Genomic DNA, 24,488 nt, shown 5'->3' with positions numbered 1-24,488 from the left:
CTAAGCCATCACTCAAAAGTAATGAGCAGGAGTCTTACAGAAAGAAATACGCAGATTAACTAAAGGATGTCTATGTACACTTTGAACACAGAGATCAGATATCTTTTTCTTTTTTTTAATCCTGGAAAATAAAAATAGGCTCCCACAAAATGCAACTGGGAAAAGAAATTAACATCACTTAAAAGAAAGTTTATTTTTATTGCTGGCTTGAAACTCAGAACAGACACAAAGAATATGCACTGGTCTGTAGAAGTATCTCAGGCAATTAAGAAGTCCCTATGTTCAATCAAAAATTTTTGCTGCTGAAGTGCTGGAACAAAAAAAAGAAAAAAAATTCTGCAAGGAATGAAACAAAGCCCAGCTACAACTTGGTTGCCAGGTGAAAATGCATGTCAAATACCTGTCAGTGACACCAGGTATCAATTTATGACAAGCTGCTACAACGATCTGAAAGGCCCTTGAGGCACAGAAAACAGGTAGGTCAGAAGCTGCATGCACCCAACCTCTGTTCAACATTTACAAGGGACAGGCACTGCTCAGAAAGGCAATGTGTTTGGTAAATTGTTTGCCTACCTTGATATTTCTCCTTTTATTTACCTGAAATCTAACCAATGCAACAAAGATGTGATGTTTAATCTGTCTATTTACGAGGTCTGGCGCATTTTGAACTTTGTTTTCACAAAATTTCAGTTAGCTTAACATTAAGAGTTAAGATAATCATTTGTTTTAGCAGATCTGCTTTTGATTGCATCCTGGCTTTTACACATTCAAAATAACTCAATTTATCAAGTAATGCATTTGGAATGGGTTCTGAAATACACTGGCAGCTAGGACAACATACACAGAGGAAATCATGTTCCTGGGGTTTAATAGAAACCCATTAGAGGTTGCCTAAATTAGAAATTAAACAAAGCTTTTGAAATATTTCTTGTTTCATTTCACACCTGAAACTAATAAATACAAGAGATGCGAATCAGAACACCAGAGGCACACGTGAAATAGCTGGTGAAGCATACCAAGAATTTTCATCATACAATTTGCAATTAATAGTATTGTGCAATTGAGGTTTTTAGAACTGCAGATAAGACCCATTTGCATATTTGTATCCCAAATGTGCTTAATTCATACTTTCATTTTTAAAAGGGGGGGGGGGAGCTAATTTTTGTTCTCCTTAGTGCTATCCATTTTTAATGTATTCAGAGTGGAACAAAGCTCTGCATTTAAATTTGTTTTCATGCCAAACACATCCCCTCTTAAATTTAAGCCTACTTAAAAATATCTCAAGTATCACAACAAGCTATTGAATAACCTCTCTTAAAAGCTCAAGTACTGGCTGACAATATAAATACAAGTGTCAGGTATTTTAAGCAGGTGCTATGCTTACAGCCTGTTGGCATGTGTAAAACAAAGCAGATGCAGCCACAAAATAAAAGTCACCTAGATGCAATAAATGCTATTCTTTTGAATCTCACTTACTCATAAGCAAGATAAACATAAAACAGACAAATTTGTTGGATCCGATTACAGTATTTAAAAAAAATCTGAAAGTGACAATTTTATATTTAAATATTTTTTCTAAAATTACTCCCTAAATCTATGCTGAAATAAAATGAAATACTCTTCCTTTTCATACAATTTCTTGACATTGAATATTCAAATCAGAAGAAGGAAAGGTAGCATTTTTATTATCAGCTCCATTACCCTAAACCTACATAAGTTTGCATTCAAAATTATATAAGCTTCACTCATTGTAGTGATAGGTTTCGTACATGTAGATGCACACTAGTAAGATAAAAGTGAACAAACAGAAGTCTTCAAGCTCTATAAAATTCTGCAAAAATTAAAGATCTTCAAGTCTCAGTCCATAAGACTATTATAAATTCTCCAAAAGAGAGATTGCTAAATTGCCATAAAATAATTTAAATGTTCTTTTGAAGGTACAAAAGCAGCAGTGCTCCACATTCCTCTCACTCTCTTTTCTTACAAGAGACTTTTTAAAATGATCTTGAGTACTAATCTATTAATACTTAACAGCATTCTCCTAAAATGGCCCTCAACACCCAACACAAAAGCAACGCACAGTAGAGTTTATTCAATGAAGGAGCCCTTTGTAAAAGCCACATCACAATAAATAAAGCTTTGTTGCCATAAGTGGAAGCTTTTACTTTTTTCTTTTTTAACAACTCCTGCTTTCCTTTAAAATGGAAAGATCTTATTTTAGATCCTCAGACTTTTGAATCCATGTCAGTTAAAGCTCTAAACACACAGTAAATTAAGAGTTTGGTAAGAACAGATGCTTTTCTTCCCTCCTCCTTCCCCAGCGTTTGTCCAAAATAACAGCAAGTGTTAAAAATCAAATAGTTCCATATTTTATTTCACCTTTCAGGAGAAAAAACAACTGCAACAAAAGAATGTGTTTCTCCCCCATCCTGGAATTCAACATGCAGTCTGAATCTAACATTACAGTTCGAGATGCCCTTGACGACATCGACACCAACATGTACCGACCACTGTCATATCCATTAAGCTTTCAAGTTTCTCTCACTGGATTTTTGATGTTAGAAATTGTTTTGGGACTTGGCAGCAACCTCACCGTGCTGGTACTTTACTGTATGAAATCCAACTTAATCAATTCTGTCAGTAACATAATTACAATGAACCTTCATGTACTTGATGTAATAATTTGTGTGGGATGTATTCCTCTGACTATAGTTATCCTTCTGCTTTCACTGGAGAGTAACACTGCTCTAATCTGCTGCTTCCACGAGGCTTGTGTCTCTTTTGCAAGCGTTTCAACTGCAATCAACGTCTTCGCTATCACTCTGGATCGATACGATATCTCTGTAAAACCTGCCAATCGAATTCTGACCATGGGAAGGGCTGTGATATTAATGACATCAATATGGATCATTTCACTTTTTTCCTTCCTGATTCCTTTCATTGAAGTCAATTTTTTCAGTCTTCAAAGCGCGAGTACTTGGGAAAATAAGACACTTTTGTGCGTCAGTACAAATGAATACCACACAGAGCTGGGAATGTACTACCACCTTCTCGTTCAGATTCCAATCTTCTTCTTCACCGTTGTAGTAATGCTAATTACATACACCAAAATCCTCCAGGCTCTTAATATTCGAATTGGCACCAGATTTACAACAGGACAAAAGAAAAAAGCTAGAAAGAAAAAAACTATTTCTTTAACCACTCAACACGAGACTACTGATGTGTCACAAAGCAGCGGAGGAAGAAACGTGGTCTTTGGCGTAAGGACTTCTGTTTCTGTAATAATTGCCCTACGCCGAGCTGTAAAACGGCACCGGGAGCGACGAGAGCGGCAGAAGAGAGTCTTCAGAATGTCCCTCTTGATTATTTCAACATTTCTTCTCTGCTGGACACCAATCTCTGTTTTAAACACTACAATTTTATGTTTGGGCCCAAGTGACCTTTTGGTAAAGCTGCGATTATGTTTTCTAGTAATGGCATATGGAACAACTATATTTCACCCTCTACTTTATGCATTCACTAGGCAAAAATTTCAGAAAGTTCTGAAAAGTAAAATGAAAAAACGAGTTGTTTCAATAGTGGAAGCAGATCCCATGCCGAATAACGCTGTAATACACAACTCATGGATAGAGCCTAAAAGGAACAAAAAGATTACCTTTGAAGACAACGAAGTAAGGCAGAAATGTTTAGTACCTCAGGTTGTCACTGACTAGACTTCAGTATTCACCAAAACACACCGAGAGGAATATTTGAACAAACTGTAGAAAAATACTGCCAAATAAGGAAAAAACTTTTTTTTTTTTAAAACTATTGGCTAGACTGTAAATTTTCAATATATACGTTAAATAGAGTAGGTCTTGTATATTCAATTTCTTCATTATGTAAGATATATGTTGCATGGCCGTTTGTTAGTGTAACACCATGTGTATATTTGTCAAAAATATTCAAGTCCTCTTTTTTAGAAAATAAATAGCCTTAAAGAAGTGCAAACTTTTAAAAATAGTTGTATGACTCAGTTTCTCTGTAAATATAAAAGAATTTTTAAACAAGAATTCCACTACAAAAATACTACATTTTCTAATGCACAAATTCAATGTTTCACATGATATGACATTTTAAAATTGAATTCATAAACTGGCTTGATCAGAAATATCCCAAATTCTGTACAGCTACAACTTGGACACATTTTAACTTCACATTTAGATAGCCTACTAATTTTAAATTTCTCCAGCACGTGATTACTACACACATGTAAAGAAAGCCAGTTATTCTACATCCTTCAATTAACTGTTCAGAACTGATTAATTTTGATGGGGGGAAGCACTAATATTCATGTTGCTCCAGAGACTGAACAGCACTTTTGAGCAAGTAAAGTGTGTGTGTGTGGGGGGGGGGGGGGGGGGGGGGGGGACACGGACTGTATTTTAAAAAGTCTCTTTAGGAAGGGCAATACAATCTCAGATCCACAGTTCCTGTATAGAGAACAAACAATTCTGAACAATTACATAGCTAAATTTTTTCCGTTGGGAGTTCTGGGTCAGGGACAGGGGAAAACAGGAGGGAAAACATACTAAATGAAGGCAAAACCACCGAGAGACAAAAAAGTTATTGGCCCCGATATTAAAAAACAAAACAACCAACCAAACCATCCCCTGCAAATGTTTAGATTTTAACACTGAAGGGTCTTAGCAGCTGGACCTGCAGCACAACACAGGGGCCTTCTACACCAAGATTTTTCATTCTTTACTTCTATCTACATAGCTACAGCTGTCAAGTGCCACAATAAGTAGAATAATGTAAGATAATTTTTTTGCCCTGCTTAACATTTGTAATATTTTGAATTCCCCTTTCCTCCAGTGATGTTCAGTTCTAGTCATGTAACTGCACTGTCACAAGCCAATCACCATGACTGCTAGCTAAGCTATTTCTTTATTTTCTGGACAATCATGGTACATTTGTACACCATCGTTCTATACCCTATTTTTCCATTTCATCTTAAACCTGCATTGAAGAATCAAGAAACCATAAGAAGTCATCATCACCCATAGCACTGCAAGCAAGAATTAAGTTATTCAATCAAACAAAAGCTTGCTCAGCTGAGTCGTTTGCACTATCCCAAACTGTAAAAATTCAATATTTCAATGAACAGTGGCTACATTCATTGATGTGGTTACTAGTTGGGGTGTAGGAGGTTGCAGCTTCAAAATCAATTACAGAGAATGATTTTACTTGTCTGGTTGTAAAAACTGCTCAGTGTCTTACCAGCTACCATCATAATTAAAAGACCAGTTCTAAGTAAGTATTGGCTTCTATAAACAAAAGGCAAAATATATCCTTGATTATGAGAGCTTGTTTGACTGAAAACATGGAAAACGGGGGTTTTCAAAGCACTTTTCCGAAGTTTCTAGGAAAAATAAGGAAAAAAAAAAGTGTGTTGTTTTAAGGAAACAGAAGGCTACTTTCCATCTCATTAAATAATTAATTCATATTTGCATTGCCAAAACTACATTTTTGTGGTAAAAAAAAAAGCAGCATTTTTAATGCACCTTAATTTACTTTGGCTCATGGCTTAGCTTATCAGCCAGAACAGAGGACTTCCAAAAAAAAAAAAAAAAATTACACTACGGCTCCATACCCAACAAAGACCAGCCACTTACAGCCATCCGAATTCTACCTGTAAGTTTTATTATCTGAGTAATAATAATTCATTATCTAAAATTATCTAATTTACTGTGCAACATTTATTCAAACATAATTTCATTGGCTTTGTTCTAAAAGCTAGTTCGACATCATCTGCATTCAACTGCACCCACTTACAAGCAGTGGAAATTTCATTCAAGCTATCCCTGGTTGCTTACAACAGCAATTGAAATCCTTCACCTTATTTGAGTGATGGCAGGGGAGACATAAACTTAATGGCTTTATGTAAGAAGTATTCTTTTTGAAATCCCGTATGTTCAAACTGTAGTATTACACACACACAAAAAAAAAAAAATTTCAGACTAAGCTCTTCTAAAAAGAAACAAGCCAAAAAACCCCAGCAGGAACTAATATTTTTTTCTTTTTTGTAATACTTCCTTCCTCTGACTAGGTATCTTCTGTATTCAGAACATGAACAGGAGGAGAAAGAGGGGTGTCTAACAAGGTTAATGGCATAATATAGTTTAATTGATTACTTATTACTTATTACTTATCTTCCAATAAAGCATTCTCATATCAATTAAAAATACTATTCATTTATCTAAAAGGAAGAAAAAAAGAAATCATGATGACCCCAACCCATGAATAAGCTTATAGTAGGTCATGTCCTTATTCTGGAATTTTTTCTTAAAAGAAAAGCTTTCAGACAACAGTTTTCATGTTTCTTGAAAATTTGACTTTACTTTCTAAAACTATATACATACATACTACATACATACAGTACTACACATTCAGTGTGTATAACATTAGAAAGTCAGATTCAGTGTACCAATACTTTATAACAAAGCAAAAATATAGTCCAGGAATTAGAGCAAGAGATTAAGTCAGGTATTAAAGGCTATGCTGAGATCACAGTCATTGATTTCCTGTAAGAATATAAGGAAATTCATTTTTACATTTATGATTCTTCATCTTTCATTAAATAAAGGAAAAAAAAAGAACTTAAACATAATGTTGAAATACACTTTGAGGTCTGCAGAAGAAAACTCTGCATAGAGCAGAAAATAATATGATTAAGAATACGTGCAGCAGTCATTACAAAACAGAATCATATATGATCTGTACCACAAGGACGACAGATTTAACACAAACAAGACAAAATAGGAGTAACTAGTGAAGGAACACTGTCTATCCTACAGACACAGAACAGGATTTTAGGAGGGATGTGAAGGTGTGCCGTGGGTGCTTGACAGACAAAGACTAAAACAATGCAAAAATTAGGCAGCCTCACCAGAGAAAAAAGGGCAAATACATGCCACAGTATTGTACAATAAGAAGCCCACTACATTCTTAAAAAGCACCCTCTCACCACAGTGAGTCATTAGTTCAGTTACACTTCACATCACTCAGCTGAAGGCAAGCAGAATTGCATAGGACTCTATCAAAATATTAATTCCAGCAAAAAATCTGGGAAACTCAAGCAACAATGACCGGTTTTCACATGTTCTCTGTCCGTAATGTATTAACTGATATCTGACTATATTTTAATCTTAACTTCATACATAGCTCCATTCAATTTTACTTTGTAAAATGTGATTAGTCCACACTGAAAATATAAAAATGCTGGGTATGGGCTCACTATCTATTAGAATATTCAGGAACCACACTTTAAAAAACTAGCACATCACAAATCAGTGGAACAGAAATGTAAACATAACACAAATATCTAGTTTCAAGATTTCAACAATTTTTATGAATTACAAGACACTGCTAACATAGTCAGAAGTCTTTTCTTCGTTAGTGCCAGCAGAATAGGAACCACTTCAGTAATTTCTAAATATATTAGATTAAAAATGTATACATCTGGATACATATTAGATCAATACACCTCTCCTCCTTTATCATTTCATAAATACACACATGTATATTATACATAATTATTATAGACCCATAACCATCAAAAGAGGAGTTCAATATTAACATCTATATCATTTGTATATGGTGGGGGTTTTGGTAAGAGAAAGAGGGTGCATCTGAACCAGAGTAACAGACACTATGCTCCACTGGACATACACCAAAATATCTTGTCTTCTCCATTTTTTTAGGAAATAATACATTCATTTGGATACATAATTTACCTGGACACAGAGAAGATTTTTTCTGCTCTGTTAACTATTATGTGCATCACACTGTGATGCATGTAATAATTCTTTTTAAACATCAGTGTGTGTGATGGGCAGCAGAATTCTTTAATGGTTGAATATTTTACATATGTGTGTTTTCTCTGGAAAATATTTTAGTTCCCAACTGCCATTAAGCTCCTTTAAAGCAAGGCAGCATTTCTTTATCAAAGTTAAAGTGTAGTATTAGAAGATATAGTATATATTAACTTACCCTTCCCTCCCCTACTATTCAATCAAAATACCTAAAACATATAGCTACAGACAGTCAGCTTCTGTCTTAAAACCTTCCAGCTTTAAGACAGCCAAATCCCACTCCCACTTCACACATTCTGGTGTAACACCACTGAATTCATTTGTCTTCCACCACGAGGAGAGCAGAATCGGGCTCTGCCATTACCTTCTCCTTTTTGTTATTCATAAAACAATCTTGCACTTCAAAAACTGGAATTAAACATGGAGTTTGGGGCTTTTTTATTTTTAAACAGATATACAAACTTAGTGATAGGAAAGCCAGAATTGACTTGTGCCCAATGAGTTTTGAAGAAGAAAGACGTGAAGTCCCTGGGGAGTCCAGGTCAACAGCAAACGGATCGAAGGCAGAGGGTGCCACTGTCAAGACACCTATGGTCACTAGGAACATGGAAAGGTGGAGGACAACATGCATCTACCATGGGGGGGGGAGCTTTTTTTTTTTTTTTAAAGACTATCATAAAAAACAAGAACAACTAATCTCTGAAACGCAGAGTGAGATATGTGGTTTTGCCAAAATTGCTAGAAGGAGGGGGGGAGAACCACATGAATATCAACCCCTACAAGGATTCGATTTAACAATTGTACATGGAACAAATACCAGGTAAACTAAGAGTGTGTATTATTCCACTATCTGTTTAATCACAGCGTATGTACAGAGTACATACCTTCCAAGAACACACTTAAACAGAAAATGCTAGATGTCTGTTCCCAGGGATAAATCTTATAAAAATGCTGTTGTAATTTTCTCCCTCAAATGGATATTGGTCAGATAACTTCGGTTTGTCTTTATGCTTCATAGGTGTTTTAATACCACAGTATGCTTTCAATAACTACTTATTTCATTTTAGTTACTTTTACAGAGTAGTAAATTGACAGAGAAAAAGATCATTAGACAGCTTTTTATGTTATTTGCTAAAATTACAGCTTAAATAATTATAAATCAAGTAAGAATAGAAGGAATATTTTCCTATGTATTTACTTAATGCATTTTGCATTATCTGTTTTCCCAGTTTATAAAAAAATTACCACACAAAGAAAAGAAATTCAGTGAAAAGAAAAATTAGAAAGATTTACAGTGAAAGCTCTGGGGTAGGTCTGTAACATGAAATTATTAACCATAATTTATTTTTATATTTTGAATTAATGTATCCCTTGACTGTATGCGTTTCCACACGCTCCTTCCGATCGCAGGCGGGCGGGCTGCCTTGGCAAACAGCGCGCCCTTGTTTCGCTTGCAGGCTGCGCGTCGGAAACATCCATTGGCTTTCTGTTAGCTTGAGGTGATCTCTAACTTCCTACCCTCTCTTGCAACAGTTTAACTCGATACCGTATCTGAGAAACAGATCAATGTCACTGCTGAAACAACATTATTGCAGTAAAATCTGTCTCTCTTTGGCTATGTGAGACTTTTAATAACGCAGCAGTATTAGCCTAGCTTTACTTGCAACCGTACGAGGCACTCTCACAATCTGTTGTGAGATTTTACTTCAAACTGAACCCAATTAGTAAGGAAAAAAAGCACAGTAACTGATGATAACATATTGCTACTTAGTATCATGTTTTTTTTCCAAACCTCATTTCAAGATATTTTTCATAAATCCCTGTCACAAATAACCAGGGAAAGAGTGAGGAGGGAAGTAGGAAGAAAGGGCAGTTTCCCACATTAGGAAACGATCACCAATGCCCACGATAACTCAGCGCATACAAAACACTGCACAGAGGCATCCGCAGGGGAAAGACAGGGAGAGCAATGCTAGTTGCCATGCAGGTACCATCACAAAATGAGAGGCGAACACGAGCGCTGCTGTGTAAGCTACCATCCTTAGCAAGGAGCGTATATCTTTCCTGTTATCAGCTCCAGTAGCTACCACATGAAACCGTTAATGAATAACAACTAACGAGGGAAAAACGTGAAAGGAATTTGCAGGGGGAGGGAAGGTTTTAACAAAGTTACGTGGTCCAACACAAACAGGCTTCCACAGACTGAATACCTAACCCCAAAGAACTCTCATAAAATACAAGAAATTAGTTTTCCAGCAAAATATCACACAGCTGAACATATATGAAATATAATATAGCTAAAATAAGAAGATTTAGTATACATATTTGTTGCTACTGCAATCAATAAGTAAAATATTTCACAAGAGATCATTTTTTCCAGATACAACATATATTCTAGGAGTATATTCATATGTACTAAAACCAACAGTGCCGTTTGAATTATATATGCATCTTCTGAGCAGTTACCATGCAAACGTCAAACTGTAAGAAATTTCCAAATTGAGTATATGACTCTTCTGTGTTTAAATTGGAACAAACATTTAAGTTTAGTAATTTTACTTTATGGAATTATACACCCATATATATATAAAATGGAGTTATATAGTTCCTCTGCAATCTTACAAAAGATGGCTAAAGCACAAAAAAGTGCACAAGAATACAAGGTAAAGGCATCTTTAAAACGATTAATGCATTCAGAGGCTTCGGACAAACCCTGCCACAACTGTACAGCTTTCAATGCAGAATTCCAGAAGCAGTTTAAATGAGATGGAATAAAACTGGGAAACCTTTGATCCAGTCACTGAGACTATATTATGTCACAACTGTGATTAGTTTAAAAGTCTCAAGTTTCTACCACATCTCTAGTCTGCAAGTTAGGCCAGCTAAAAATGGGGTGGGGTGGGGGGGGGAAGAGAGGGGCTTCTTAGGAACTGTAGACAATCTGCCTTAGAAACAGCACATTCTCAAAATAGTTGGATATTCCTTTTTTTAAATAAGGTTAGGTCTGCAAGGCTTTCCCTGAATGGATAAGAAGAAAAACAAGACACCATGCTGCTCTTCAGCTGAAGAGGGTCTACTTTTGAGACATTAAAGAAAGTAACCAGATTTGCTGCCTGTGGGCAATGCTATATTTTGAACCTGCATGGCAAACAAGACTAGCCTACTTTTCTCTTCAAACCTTATAGTCCGTAAAACACTTGATTCAACTAATACTTGAAAATTATATGCATGAGATGAAACAGAGGAAAAACTACTCTTATGGAAACAGCCTATTTTTAAAAGTTGTTTCCTACATGCAAGAACTAAATCTTACTCTACAGTACTCATTAATTTGTATTACATACAGCAACATCTTCACTGATCTTTAAGGCAAGACAGAAACAAGTTATAGAAATACTGGCTCCCATCCAGGACCTAAGCAAAGATTGGTTTCAATCTTCTTTTCATAGCTATTTGTCTAGATTTTTTTTAACCTGAACTGGCTCACATTTTAATTAGACGCGAACAGGATAAACCTGGTTATTATGTACAAGATTTGAACAACCAATGTTTACTTTTACTTGAGGACTTAGAACAAAATTGTGTACATACTCCCGTTTTTCAATTATTTTATACCTTTGAGTTTGCCAGACTTCACTTTCCAGTCCTTAGCACTTGTCATTTCTTTCTCTGCTAGTCAAAGAACCCTTCTGTGACCCTTTATTTTCTCCCCAGGAATGCACCTCTACCATCTTAATCTTCTCAAGAAAAAGAGCCTATTTAATCTCCTACTGTGACATATATAATTGCATTTATTCACAGGTATCCACAAAACTATGCTTTTACCTATATAGCACATTTCACCCTACCAATGCAAAAGTACACATTTGCCTATGTAGCTGCATGAACGCTAGAATAAAATCAATATTGGGAAATAAAATCAAATAAAGCATTCCCAGCACAGATGCAATCTGATTCCAATGTTTTACAGAAGTCTAATACCATATTTTCATATTTGTAAAAACGGGGATCATACATTACAAATAATATTGTATGCATATATGATTAACATGAGGTACCCTGCTCACAGCTGCTTCTCCTCCAGTAGTCTGCCTTAATGTGAGGTTTGCATCCACATAAAACCATTGCTACCTTACCTCTGTTCCTCTCTCCCTACTCTCCCAATAATAGAAAGCATATGCCAAGAATATAGGGCAACTGTAAAGTGAGGAGAAGATGGCTTATTTAAAGACTTATTTCAGGGAATGATACCTTAAGAGAGACTTAAATCATCTAAATTGAACAAATGATACACTAAAAAAAATGTAATGCATCTATATAATTTCTTTACTCAGCTAAGCAATCAAAGAAACCAGATTTGTTTGACAAGACCTATTTTCCATAAAAGTGTATTTGACTATCACTCATTCAGTTTTATACTACTTCTTTCAAAAGAATTCAGTTTATCTACCATTTTTTCCTATAACAGCTTGGAGTCTAAGTGATTTCAAAAGAAATATCCTGTTTCTCTTTCTGAATGCTGGAACAATACAAGTCTTTTGGACTTTCCCTAGTGTCCTAAGAACTCCAACAAGAAGTTACAAATTAATGGCTCCATGAGTTAGTACACTTGTATAACACCCTCCCAAGTTGTGGATGGATTACATGGTATCCTCAGATTATCATAGAACAAATTATCCTACTTCTCTCCAAATATAAAACAAGAGTACTTACTAAAAAATCCTCCTATTCTGATATGAACAATCTTGAAACCTGTATATTATTAAGATTATTCCATGATAGGCATCTTTGTGGTTCCTGCAAGCCATGGATTTTTCCTGAGTACTTTAAGGTTATCTTATCTATTTTCTACATTTGTAATGCATACCAGTTGTGCTTATACATTGTTTTCTAATTATAATTGCTGTCTTTGCTTTGTCACTATACTAGAATGGGCCTTAAATCAGGACTACCCTGTTCTTTAATAGCCAAAAAGCCAATATTCCACAATTTAATCAACTCTTCTTAACAAGCTTTCAGCTTTCAAGTTTGTCTAAACGTATTTGTCGAAACCACTGAACAGAAGAAGATCCTCTCATTAGAAAATTAACCCTTTTCAAAAATGAAACATTAAACACTGGGTCTGTTCTTTCTGCCTTATGCCTGAGGTCACAACCGCTAATCCTTTGGCAGCAACCGGCTTCTATATACAGTGATAAGTTTATTTTCATCTATCGTAAGAGAATCCAAAATAATTTTCTTCCTGTTGATTATAACAACTTCTGTGTTAGACAGAAATTGGTGATGTTTTACTACTGGCCTTAGGATACGCCATTTCTGTTTTCTCACACTCTGACTGACAATTTCTGAATCTGGTTGTCCAAAATGAGAAAACAGATTTTGTTTTTTCTGACACCTGCACAGTCTTGAAGTGTTATTTCTAAATCACCTATGTTCTCCTTCAGTACAACCACCAGATTATGCACCAATGAATTCTTCAGTCTCTCAGCAGAGACACAAATATTCTGAACTGCTTTTTGCCATTATTTCCTTGGCTAATAAACAACAGATTTCACTGTTTGCCATAGATAAAGAAAAAGAAGCACACGACTTCCTGCAATCTTCAGCCAAGCTCACCTAAGAGAACGACATATGTGAAGTGTTTCCACTTCTTCCCAGGAGGAAGTGATTATCTGCTTGAACTCAAACTACTGAGCCTGGTCTCTCAGAAACTACTGTGCCATTACACTGACTACCAGGAGGACTAGCCCTCAGCACACTACAGAATTTCCAAGTATCTAAAGTATAGATTTTGTTAAGTTGGCTCCAAAATGCTCAGGAAAGGAAGAAGAGAACAGAGAAAGGTATAAATTTCAATTCCTACCAGATCTTCAGACAGTGAAGATCCTGTGAAGACCTGCCTGAAACATAAAACTGCCATTTGCTTGTAGAACTTCATACAGAATGGAAGTGAAGACTTGGTTTTGTGCTCTTTCACATGCATCTTTCTAGCAGTAAATGGTGTCAAAGTCTGCAGAACTGGATTTTTACTGTTACTGACTTGTTTGTAATAGGTACTCTGAATCCCAGGTCTTAACTGCTTGCTTAAACTTTCATACCTGTTGAAATATACTGAGAACACAATCCCATGTGATTTATAGATCTGGAGATGATACTTCTCTGCTTTGTCAATATCCCTGCATTCACTTATTATTGTGAATTATGAAATCTGTCTTGCCTTACTTAATCATCATATTGATGAATTAAGATACAAAAAGGTATCTTTCAAAGACTCACAGCTAACCTCTATATCTTCTCTTTTCTCTTCCCTCAACTAAAAGTTATTCTTTTAGCCTCTTTTCTCATCTTTGTCATGCATACAATTTTTTTTCAGTCATTACAGACTTCTAAAGTCAGTGTACAACAAATTACTAGATTCAAAGGTAGACAGAGCTTGTGGAATTTCTTCAGTTCTTGGTAAGTTTTATATGTGACCTGAAAGCAGAAACCCATATCTTTCACTTCTAGTTGTAATTATGTAGATCTACAAAAAAGTATGATTACCCAGTATCGGAATACTTTGTCTCAAAACTCGAAGAAGCCAAAAGACCTATAATAAATTCCACAGTCCAATTCTCTGGAGTCGTATTTTTCCTGTATTTGGTTAAACACAGGCATTCACAACTAGAAGATTACCTATGTTACTGGTTCTTCCAAATCCTTTGATATCTACAATCCAAATATAGATGTAGCTGACAAACAAAAATACTTGCAGTTCAAACACTTAACATGATCAAGGGATAAAGCAAAAACAAGACCCAAACTCCCTTACCACCTGGGATACTATCCTTCTGGTTGGGAATAAGTATTCCTTACCAGCAAAACAGAAATGGGCTTGGCATAATTCTTGTCTCTTCAGTAAGGATTCTTTGAAAAAAGAAGAAAGCAATAAGGGAATTTTATACTGAGGGAAAACAGAATACAAGTCTAGTTTCCAGATTCTAGAGTCATACACAATTAAATTCACTAACCTTAAAAAAAAAAAAAAAAAATCCCAGCTTCCCTCTGACTTCCATCACTTCTTTTGTTCTTCCTTTCTAACCAGTTCCTCTTTCAAAATTCCCAAACCTGCTGTTTCAATCTATCTTACGCAGGTGAGTCTACAAACCCCAGATTTCCCCTTTTGCTTTCAAGGCACTAAACCATCTGACACATTACTGAATTACACTGAAAATACTATAGTTTCAGAGTTTAAGTGTTAGCTTAGTCACAAACACAAAACTGAATGTGCTGCTAGGACAAACACCGAGTGCCTCATACGCAGGACAGTACACAAAAGACTTTAAATGCATATTAACATATCAGCTGTATTAGTGGTGCAGCTACTCAGCACTGCTGACAATAATTCCTCTCCAAACTGAACACACTCTTTTGTACTCCATTACCTCCCCCTCTTTCCTCAGTTCTTGTCCACCATCATTTCTTCCCCACTGGAGTCCTCTGAATGTTTAGAAGCAAATAAACGAGCTGTCAGGCCCAGATTTCACTTTGGATTGTATTGAAGCCTAGCTCAGCGTAGCACTGGTCTACAACCAAGACTTCTATTCTATATTAGATGCCAGGACAGTAAGAATCATAATTCATATTAGTAATGAAATAACAGCAATCAGATTCAGAGTAGCAGATGACAAGGAGGTTGCTGCAAGAGCCAAGTGTCCTGGAAGCGTAACGAACAACCGGTGGGGACATCTACACGGGAGCAAGAGAAAACCAACGACTTGGAAAGAGAGTCTTTGAGGGGCTTGCAACCAGGAGAAAAACTGCGAGAAATACTGCAGGTGCTACTGCAAAGGCAATTCGAACCCACTGTAATTAACTTCTGACACAATCTTGCTAATGGGATATCAATAACACGCCTCTTGGGAACAGGTAACACTTCAAGATAGAAAAGCCAAGTACCAAATCCATTTTAAAATATCTGATGTATACCCCTCTTACAAGGTCTACATACTTAAGACTAAAATTCCTGAATGCCTAATAATACAGCAAAATCAAATTCTTCAAGTAGCTATAGCTAAAAGACTAATCTCATCAAAAACAGAAACCAGCTTAATGCTAATATGGAAAAATAGTTTCATAATTCACTCAATATGGCAAATTTAAAAACATGATTATGGTTGTTTAAAGGAAATTAAACATCAAGAAAACCCACTCTTACAGTTATACCCAGATTCATTTTCAGAACTGTATGCATGAAGAAAATTAAATTTCAGGAGATCAGAATAATTATGGATTTGGAAAAAAGTGAGACAGCAATGAAACTATCATAGCCACATTAACCTAAAATCAGTAAACTTTAAAAAATCTGAGGAAATGTAAATTCATGCTCTGTTATTTAAGGCATATGTTGAAAAACATAATTCCAACAGGATTAATTTTTATTTTCCTTGTATCAAATCACCCTTAGTCTTTCTTTTGCCTAAAATTATTTAGTGGCTTCTATTGATAATGTTTAGAAAAAGAATGCATGCCAGAGGTTAAGGAAAATCCAGCAACCACTTATATAAAATAATTTCCCTAACCAAGTTTCCAAGTTAGGAATCCTAAGCATAGCAAAACAATTAGACTGTAAAAATCTATAAATTTTGTCTGCCTTGTTCAAAGAGGATGAGGAGGTCTTACTCTATTAGCCTTTTACTAATGAAAAATTATATTAAGTTCTGTAATACAGTCATTTTGTTACATGCACATTAATTTGGTATCTCCAAGTGAATACTTCAAACTAGTGGATTTGTTACATACTATCAAAATTTTTCTTTCTTGACTTCAAATGCCAATAGGAAAGAAATGAAAATCCAGAGGCTCCTTACCTCTACATAAAAGGTAAAGATGGCATAAAATAGAAGAAGATGGCATACAGCAAGACTGTTGTATTCATAATTGAAACAGAGAAAAAGATGAGTGGGTGGTATAGCAACTAGAGAGGAGTACAAGGACAGGCTTCTACGTTCATTATGCAAAAATATTTGGTCGCGCAGCATAATTTATGAAACACTATGACTCAGCAGAAGCTCAAGCAGCTCTTCATTTTACTTTAATTTACAATGAATCAAATGGTAACTTTGGCAAACATGAAGCCTGGAACCATATTAAGAAAATAACAAGGTATTTTCAATAACCAAGTGGATTTTTTGTTAGCACAAATTATCTATAGCTTTTCATGGCACTCCCTTCCTTGAAAAGATGGATTAACTAATAAAACCAGAATCTTTCTAAACATAATAAATTAAAGCATTACAAATAAGTTTTCCTCTCCTTTTCAATATTTAAAGTAACTTCAGTTACCTCTGTTGTATGAATGTAAATTGAATAGCTTATCAATATTATCACATTAAAAATAATGAATTATTTTGCAATGTATCCAATCTTGATAGTGTGACCAATATGCATGAGAAGCATAGTACCTGATACATGCATACAATTTTTCTGTGATTAAATGCACCATTAATCATATACAGTTAATCACAATGTAACTGAAACAAGAGGCCACCATTTTCAGTTTTTACTAGAGATGCTGAAAAAAGCAGTTCAGACTGTACTCTGCATGTGCATTTCATATGTGACACTGGCTTCTTATACTTGTGTTCATGGAACAATTTCTCATTTTAAACCCTTCATAAGTCTGATTTTGGAAAAGACAAACATTTTATAAAAAATTTAATTTTCAGTTTCCAAACAGTTCAGGACTATTTGTTTTAAAGGTGCAAGTATTAAGGCTTTTTCCTAAGAAGTTATTTGTATGTCTACTTGACAAAGAAAACTTTGCGCAGAGTTGTTTTTTTTTTAATATAAAAACCTCAATCTTATGGTAACACAGTCTCAGGCAAAATTAACCAATTAAAATGGACAACATGAAATTGAAGAATATGGAGATTACACTAAACTACAGGAAGACAGCATACTCGAACACAAATAATTTCAGCATTCGAATAAAGGTCTGGCAGTGATACTGCTAATGCCACCAGGGGCGGAAAAAAACCCTTTTAGCAGGATATTTGCACTTGCTAGGGATGCAGACATACCACCTAAACCAGTGGCATTCAAATATACTGCAGATGGCTCTGAGCTGGTAATATAGTTCAGTCATTCTCAGCAGGACTAATACCCCATGCAAAGCATTACAGTCGCCTGGCTATATAATTTCTATTAATCAAATTAGTTCAGTTATCCCTACAGAACACTGCATTGTGCTACACAGACATATGTTATACTGTTTTAGAGGACACCAGATCTTGCACAATGCAGTAAACTGTAACGCATCTAAATCCCTAAGCAAAAGTGCCATGAAAGCAATTTTTCCCTCCAGATTGATCTGTGCTGATTCCTATTTGAGAAATTATGCACAGCAATACTAATAACAACACATTTGTCTGCTCTGTGTGCTAGCCGCCAAAGAGCTCAGTGACATGATAGTAACAGAGTCCTTCCTCAGCTTAACTGCAGCTTAGTTCAGCACAAGATCTAGCTCTGCAAATGTACACTCTAAATTTTTGCTTGCAATAGGAAAAAAAAAAATCAAGTGAATCTCTGAATACGCTATGGAAAGAAAAGGAAGACAGTGAAAGACAGCTACTGCAGTATCTATGGCGGATGTTCAGACAGCTTATTTCTGGCAGAGTACCCCTGCAAGTTTAGTGACGCTTTTGTACAGATGTATAACAAGTATAACATAACAAGTGCACTCTGTGGAAACAATAGGGTCAGTTAATTATAATTTTCAATAGCTATGGATAACTGGCATAAAACAGCCATGTGTAAATGCTTACTAGTAAAATGAGTTATACATATGGTTTGAACAAATCAGAACTGTTATTTGTTTCCTGAATACTGACCAGTAGTGCTTAGTATTTTGATAAACACAAAACACTACTCATCATCATTCCCAAATATTAAAAACTTACAAGAGTAAATTAACACTTTTCTTGAAAACAGCTGGCTCTGGGAAATGGATAGCTTGCCTTCTTTCTCAGCAAAAGAAAAAAATAAGCAGCATGATATTTACATTCACACAGTCAGTACCTCCTTCCTTCTCATGCTCAATGAATTCTCCTAGAGAGTTTTGACATAACAGTTTTTGAAGGTCAATTTTTGCAGCACTCCAGTAATACGACGAGCTGTGTGAAGTTAACTTGAATGTCAGTCATATAATGAGCACTCAGAACAAAAGTACTTGGATCAGAGGGGTGAGCTGAAGGTCTTTGAGGAAGTTTATCTACTATTTCATCTGAAGGAGTGATAAGAAGAGGCTGAACTAATGTAATGACATGAATCTTCCAGTCACACTGTCCTAAGATTCCAGGAGGTATTTGGGCATGGTGCCCAGCAAACTAACTTATTGGAAGCAAACTTATTTTTTAGCTGGACTGCTAAATGTTATATATATTTTAAATGTATAAATACACACACACGCATATATATATATACACACACACACGCACATATGCACATACACACACACGCACACACTTCTCTGTAACATCTCTGGGAGAAGGGAAGGATTAGTGGCAGGTCAACGTACTCAGTCCTCCTGCTTCAAGGCAAGAGCACCTGTATCTAAACTCTTCCTGACATATGTTTGCCTAAACTGCTTTTAAAAGACTTTAAAAAATCCAATCCAGATTTCACAGCTCCCCTGAAATTATCATTCCTGGCAGACACTTTCCTCTCATTTTACATAAAGTTTCCTTTGCTTCAGTTTAGGACTATTACTTTCCGTTGTGATCAGAATGGGTACTGAGAGCTATTTACTTCCTTCTCATTTGAAACAGCTTTTATTTATCTGAAGAATTTGACTGTCCCTCTCAGTCCCCTCTTCTGCAAGGCGAAGAGCCTCACACTTTCAGTCTCTCATCCCACTACCCATCCTGAAGATCTTCAGTCATCATTGTTGCTGTACTTAGGACTTTCTCCAATTAACCTACATCCTTCTCCTATGAGGTGCCTCAAAAGGGACATGATGCTCCAGCTGAAGCATGAACAAATGAAGATTTACTTCAAGTGCCTTGCAAACAATATCCTTCCTTATAAATATCGGTATGAGCTTCATTGCCAACCTTATCATGCTGCTAGAAAACAAGTGAACGAGTGGCTCACCCTCAACCCAAGCTCCATCTGAGCCCCATTCTCTCTAAAGAACTATTGCCTAAACACTCATTTCATATTTTTGCTGTTAATTACTGCTATTTATCGCTAGGACTTTGCACTTGTTTAGAAAATAAATGAAACCAGTTCAACCAAGGGTGAACCATACAACCTACATTATGCCAGCTACAAAAGGGCCTTTCAGACATAGTCAAATAACTTCTTTCAAACTGTATTTCACCCAGTGTCATATATATCCTAACTAGTTTCAATTTTTTTCTATCCAACACGCTTGTCTTCACACTTACCAAACTGAGCTTTATTGCTTGGAAGTTCCCTGAAGTCCTCTATTGTGTTAAGCCTAAATAACTGCCATGTGCAAGCTTTACTACGTCATTGAAAAGATCATGATCCCCGTCTAGTGTTTTTTCCATTTTAGTTAGACTTCTCTATCTTATGATATTTTGCCTCTTACCCTACCATCATTGACACTGAAAGTAAGGTCATGGTCATATCTCCCCCCATCCTCTCCTCTCCTAAGTTACATGAAAGTCAGTACTGTCTCAGTAAAGAAGCTGCTCCAGGACACCCCAAAAAATTTCCAGTAAATCATTTCCTCTTCATTTTATGGCTGCACAGCTTAGTCACAGACTAAGTCTGGGCATACAAAAGAGCAAAATTATGGCTGCTGTGAGAGCCTATTTCAAAGTTTTATATGCACACAAGGTCATTCAAGCAAATAAATTCACTTGCTGTGAAATAAATTATAATAGAACCATACACAGAGACTAGTTTATTATAATTAAAAGACAACTAGGCATCTATACGAATAATGATAACATCAGTTATACATATCTAACAAACAAAGGATATAAATTTCTTGTTGTCCAGAAGCCAGCTCCATAACCGATAGATGGAATTAACAGTCAAACTAGACATTAGTTGCACAGATAAGAATTTTTTAAATCTTCATCTGCTCAGTTACAGACCATTTTCAGAGACAGTAATTTCTACATACCCACATAAAGACAGTAGATTTCTTAATGCCTGTAAAACTCCTTCTGTGCACGGGAACTGTATGCAATATACCTTCTTGTTACATGATATTATTAAAACTTGTTTAGAAATGCTTCTATTTCACCTTATGAAATATTTTTATTAAAGTGTCACCAAGAAGTCTAGTCAGGGCATGTAACCCACTGTGCTAGGCACTGTGCTGACATCTGAACAGGCTGCTTTCTTTACCTGCCCATATGCTGAATCAGATTTGTGTAATATAAATGAAGAATTATCACAAGAGAACCAGCCAACAGCCTATGCAGTGGGCTACCACAGCTCTGTTTCTACTTTGCTGGAGGACCCAAACTTGGGGGGAAGGGGGAGGGAAGAAGAAAGGAATGCAATGGAAAAGTTAGAAAATATGTAAATACCTTCATTAAAATACAAACAGCATTTCATCTCTAAAAAATTACATAGAGAATTCACTTTTTCTTCTTAATGTGCCAAGCTGAGAAGTTAATTTCAACGAATATAAAAGTTTAACACAGAGGAATTTTGTATTTGCTTTAGCTTTTAGTGCAGATCTCAGTGAAAATATTACTAAATGCTTTCAGAGTAAGCCTACAGTATCTAATGGCATCAGCTAGGTTGGAGCTCTACAGACTAGCAGCAACTCAAAGTAACTGTTAAAAATACCCTTCTCAGTAAAAGCTACTGTTGCTTGGAGTTCCTCTGACAAAGGAAGATTAATCCCTATTTCAATCTACTTCTAAGATTTTATATTTTTATGTCTTTTCCCCTCACTGCAAAATAATATTCAAGCCACAGCTGACTATAAAATGTAATTTAACTAACATAAATTTGCTGAGGAAATATATACCATGTACATGTACCTAAATGGCACACACAGGGTTTCCCCCACCCAACCCCCACACAGCATATATTGGTACGTAAAAATATATGGTCAGTTATCTCTAGACCCAGCCCAGAAAAACCTGTAAGCAGTAAGAGTTATGTTAAACCATAACAAATGCCAAGCTTTTAAGATAAAATCATGGTGCTGCTGATTTCAGCAAAGTAGGCATTATATTGCATTGCTTGTTGCTTTTCTGTTGTACTTGTTACGTGAAGAATTTTTCCCTGAATGAGAGCTGAAAGGCATAGTCAAACACTTCTGGCTAAAAACACAAATTAATATTAATCTTGATCAGGATCCCCAGTTCAAGGCAAACTGCCACAATGCAGAGCTCCCTGTCCAGTTCTGGGCTCTCTCATCACCCAGCCCTACCACATATTTACCACCATCAGATGTCATAGTACTTCTAAAGCCCTCCCAAAGCTTTTGTATCTCACCACCAAGCAACTAGCACCCAGCGTCTGCCCCCTGCACCTCCCAGCCTCTCATTGCCGCAGAGCACTACCTCACATGTCCCGCCTGGCCGAAGCACAGCATTTCCACAAGCTCACCCCAAGCCCCTGCACCCTCACTGCTCTACTGCCCCCCACCCCACCACCACCTCCACCCTACAGTAAAACCCACACCGCTCAACGCTGCCCAAGGCCAGAGGCACAGCAGAGTGCTTCCCCAGCAATACCCCAAACTCCAGAGCTAACCCATATCCAGGGAACCACTGCGTCACCACACAGGCCCCCTCCAGTTCCCCACGCTCCTCATCCCCCCTACCACCCCGGCCTTCCCTCCATGGGGCTTTCCTGTGCGCTCAGGTGCACCTAAGCCCGGGCTCCATGGCCAGCAGCACTGAGCGGAGGCCAGCTGGGAGGCGGTAAGAGTGTGGTGGGCAACGGAGAATAACGAGTGGAGAGCTGATGAGGGGGAGATGCAGATGAAGAGAGAAGGGAGAGAAAAGGAAGAGATATCAGAAAAAAAGAGGGAGGGAGAAATGACAGCAGACAAGGGATTTCACCTGGCCACAGGCAACCCAGAATGAAATTAAGGGCCACAAGGGCCACTGGGCTCCCCCCTGTGGATGGTAGGATGAAACTCAAAGTGCTTCCTAAGGACACACACTTTCCTTTCTATTCAACAATAATAATTACTCAGGCTTCGATAAGATTCAGAGAAAGACCAAGAATTTGTAAGAATAAACTCAAAAAACTGTGACACTTTAACAAAAGAAAGTGGATTTTTTTTTCAATGATTAAAGAAAAAAAAGGGAGTAATAAAAGTTCTTTTTAAAAAAACCTAAAAACTGCATAAGAAAAAACAGCTCAGATTTTGCCATTAAACTACATTAATTATTTGAACAGAATTACCATTCACAGTAATCCCACAAGACTTGTAATTCAGGTAGTTAAGAGACAGTATTTACTTTATTTTTCACGAACACAGGAGGGGAGACCGAAAAAGGAAGATGCACTGGAAAAAACTATTCTGGCTTAGAACACTCCAATTGATGCTCAAGCGCTTCAGTCAAACTGTTATACTAAATAAATATACACACTCTCCATTTGCAACATAGCATTTGTTAATTGTAAGACTAAATCATTGTCTAATAACTTTTTGATTACACAGTATGAAAAGAGCAGTAGTGACAAATATGCACAAAAAACCTCAGGATGATTCTGAATATTTGATAGTTAACCCTCCCACAACCTATTTTTGGAAGCTGAAATTTGAATACCATTAAACCAAAGGAGAAATAGCTGGCAGGATACCTTACACAACAGCAATGACAGATCTCCAAGACTAATGGGATATTCTTCACTGCATCCTGCAGCACAGTGTGGCAATAACCAAGCTAGCTCAGGTACTGAAAACAGTCTAGCAACATAACCCAAGTGTCATGTGAACTACTTTACCCTTTTTCCTAGAACCCGGTAAAACACAGGGTAAATTAGTCACTAGTGCAGCAGACTGCTTCCAGTATCTGAATCAGTTTAGGTATTTGTATGACATACCACAAACACCTTTCATAAAGGTCACAGGGCCAAATAATTTTTTAAGATGCAAACTATAATTCAAATTATATCTTATTATAATGCAATGACTTCCAAAAGCTAAATATGCAATCTGTCACCTCTTAAGGTATTTTATACAAACACAAGCCAATAAGAAATTAATTGCCCCCCCCCCAAAAATGGTTGCCCAAAAGAATGTAAGTTATTACCACACAATAACTGTGTCTAGAAAAGTCAAGTGAAAAAAAAAAAAGAGGGAACTAATGCTATCCATATCATTTACCAACTCAAATCAGAAAGTAGACAATGAGAACCATAGTAAAAAGTTTGAGGAGTTTCTCTGATTTTTCCAAGTGAAGCACTAGTGTAAGCCATGGGAACGCAAGCAAAAAATGCCTCCAAAAGTAACTAAGAAGGACTCACCAAGTTCATTGAGACTCTGGGCAGCTTTTGTTATCTCTCTGCTTCCTCCTTGCAGCTGTCCTTGAAGTCTCTTACTGAGATACAAGATGCGGATTATTCTCCGCAGCAAGTCACAGGCAGCCTGCAGAAAAATCACAGCATTAGGGGATATTATCATTACACTTCGACCAT

At 36.5% G+C, this 24,488-nt stretch overlaps 2 protein-coding genes across 4 annotated transcripts in view; one reads left to right on the top strand and one right to left on the bottom strand.

Annotated features, from left to right (window-relative positions):
- The window catches only part of COG5 (component of oligomeric golgi complex 5), a 194,637-nt gene that overhangs the window by 159,100 nt on the left and 11,049 nt on the right, over positions 1-24,488 (bottom strand). For all 3 annotated transcript variants that reach the window (XM_067316262.1, XM_067316267.1, XM_067316272.1), the window contains exon 6: positions 24,318-24,438. In XM_067316262.1, the coding sequence (XP_067172363.1) occupies positions 24,318-24,438 (121 nt within the window). The remainder of the gene's footprint in view (positions 1-24,317; positions 24,439-24,488) is intronic.
- On the top strand, positions 350-3,965 carry GPR22 (G protein-coupled receptor 22). The gene is made up of 2 exons (XM_013946543.2): positions 350-476; positions 2,387-3,965. Exon 2 carries the CDS (start codon positions 2,412-2,414, stop codon positions 3,711-3,713), a length of 1,302 nt encoding a protein of 433 aa, XP_013801997.2. The 5' UTR covers positions 350-476; positions 2,387-2,411; the 3' UTR covers positions 3,714-3,965.

The sequence above is a fragment of the Apteryx mantelli genome, chromosome 1 (assembly GCF_036417845.1).
Source record: "Apteryx mantelli isolate bAptMan1 chromosome 1, bAptMan1.hap1, whole genome shotgun sequence".
NCBI lineage: Eukaryota > Metazoa > Chordata > Aves > Apterygiformes > Apterygidae > Apteryx > Apteryx mantelli.
The sequence above is the reverse complement of the archived record's forward strand: the minus strand, read 5'-3'. Positions and strand labels throughout refer to the sequence as shown.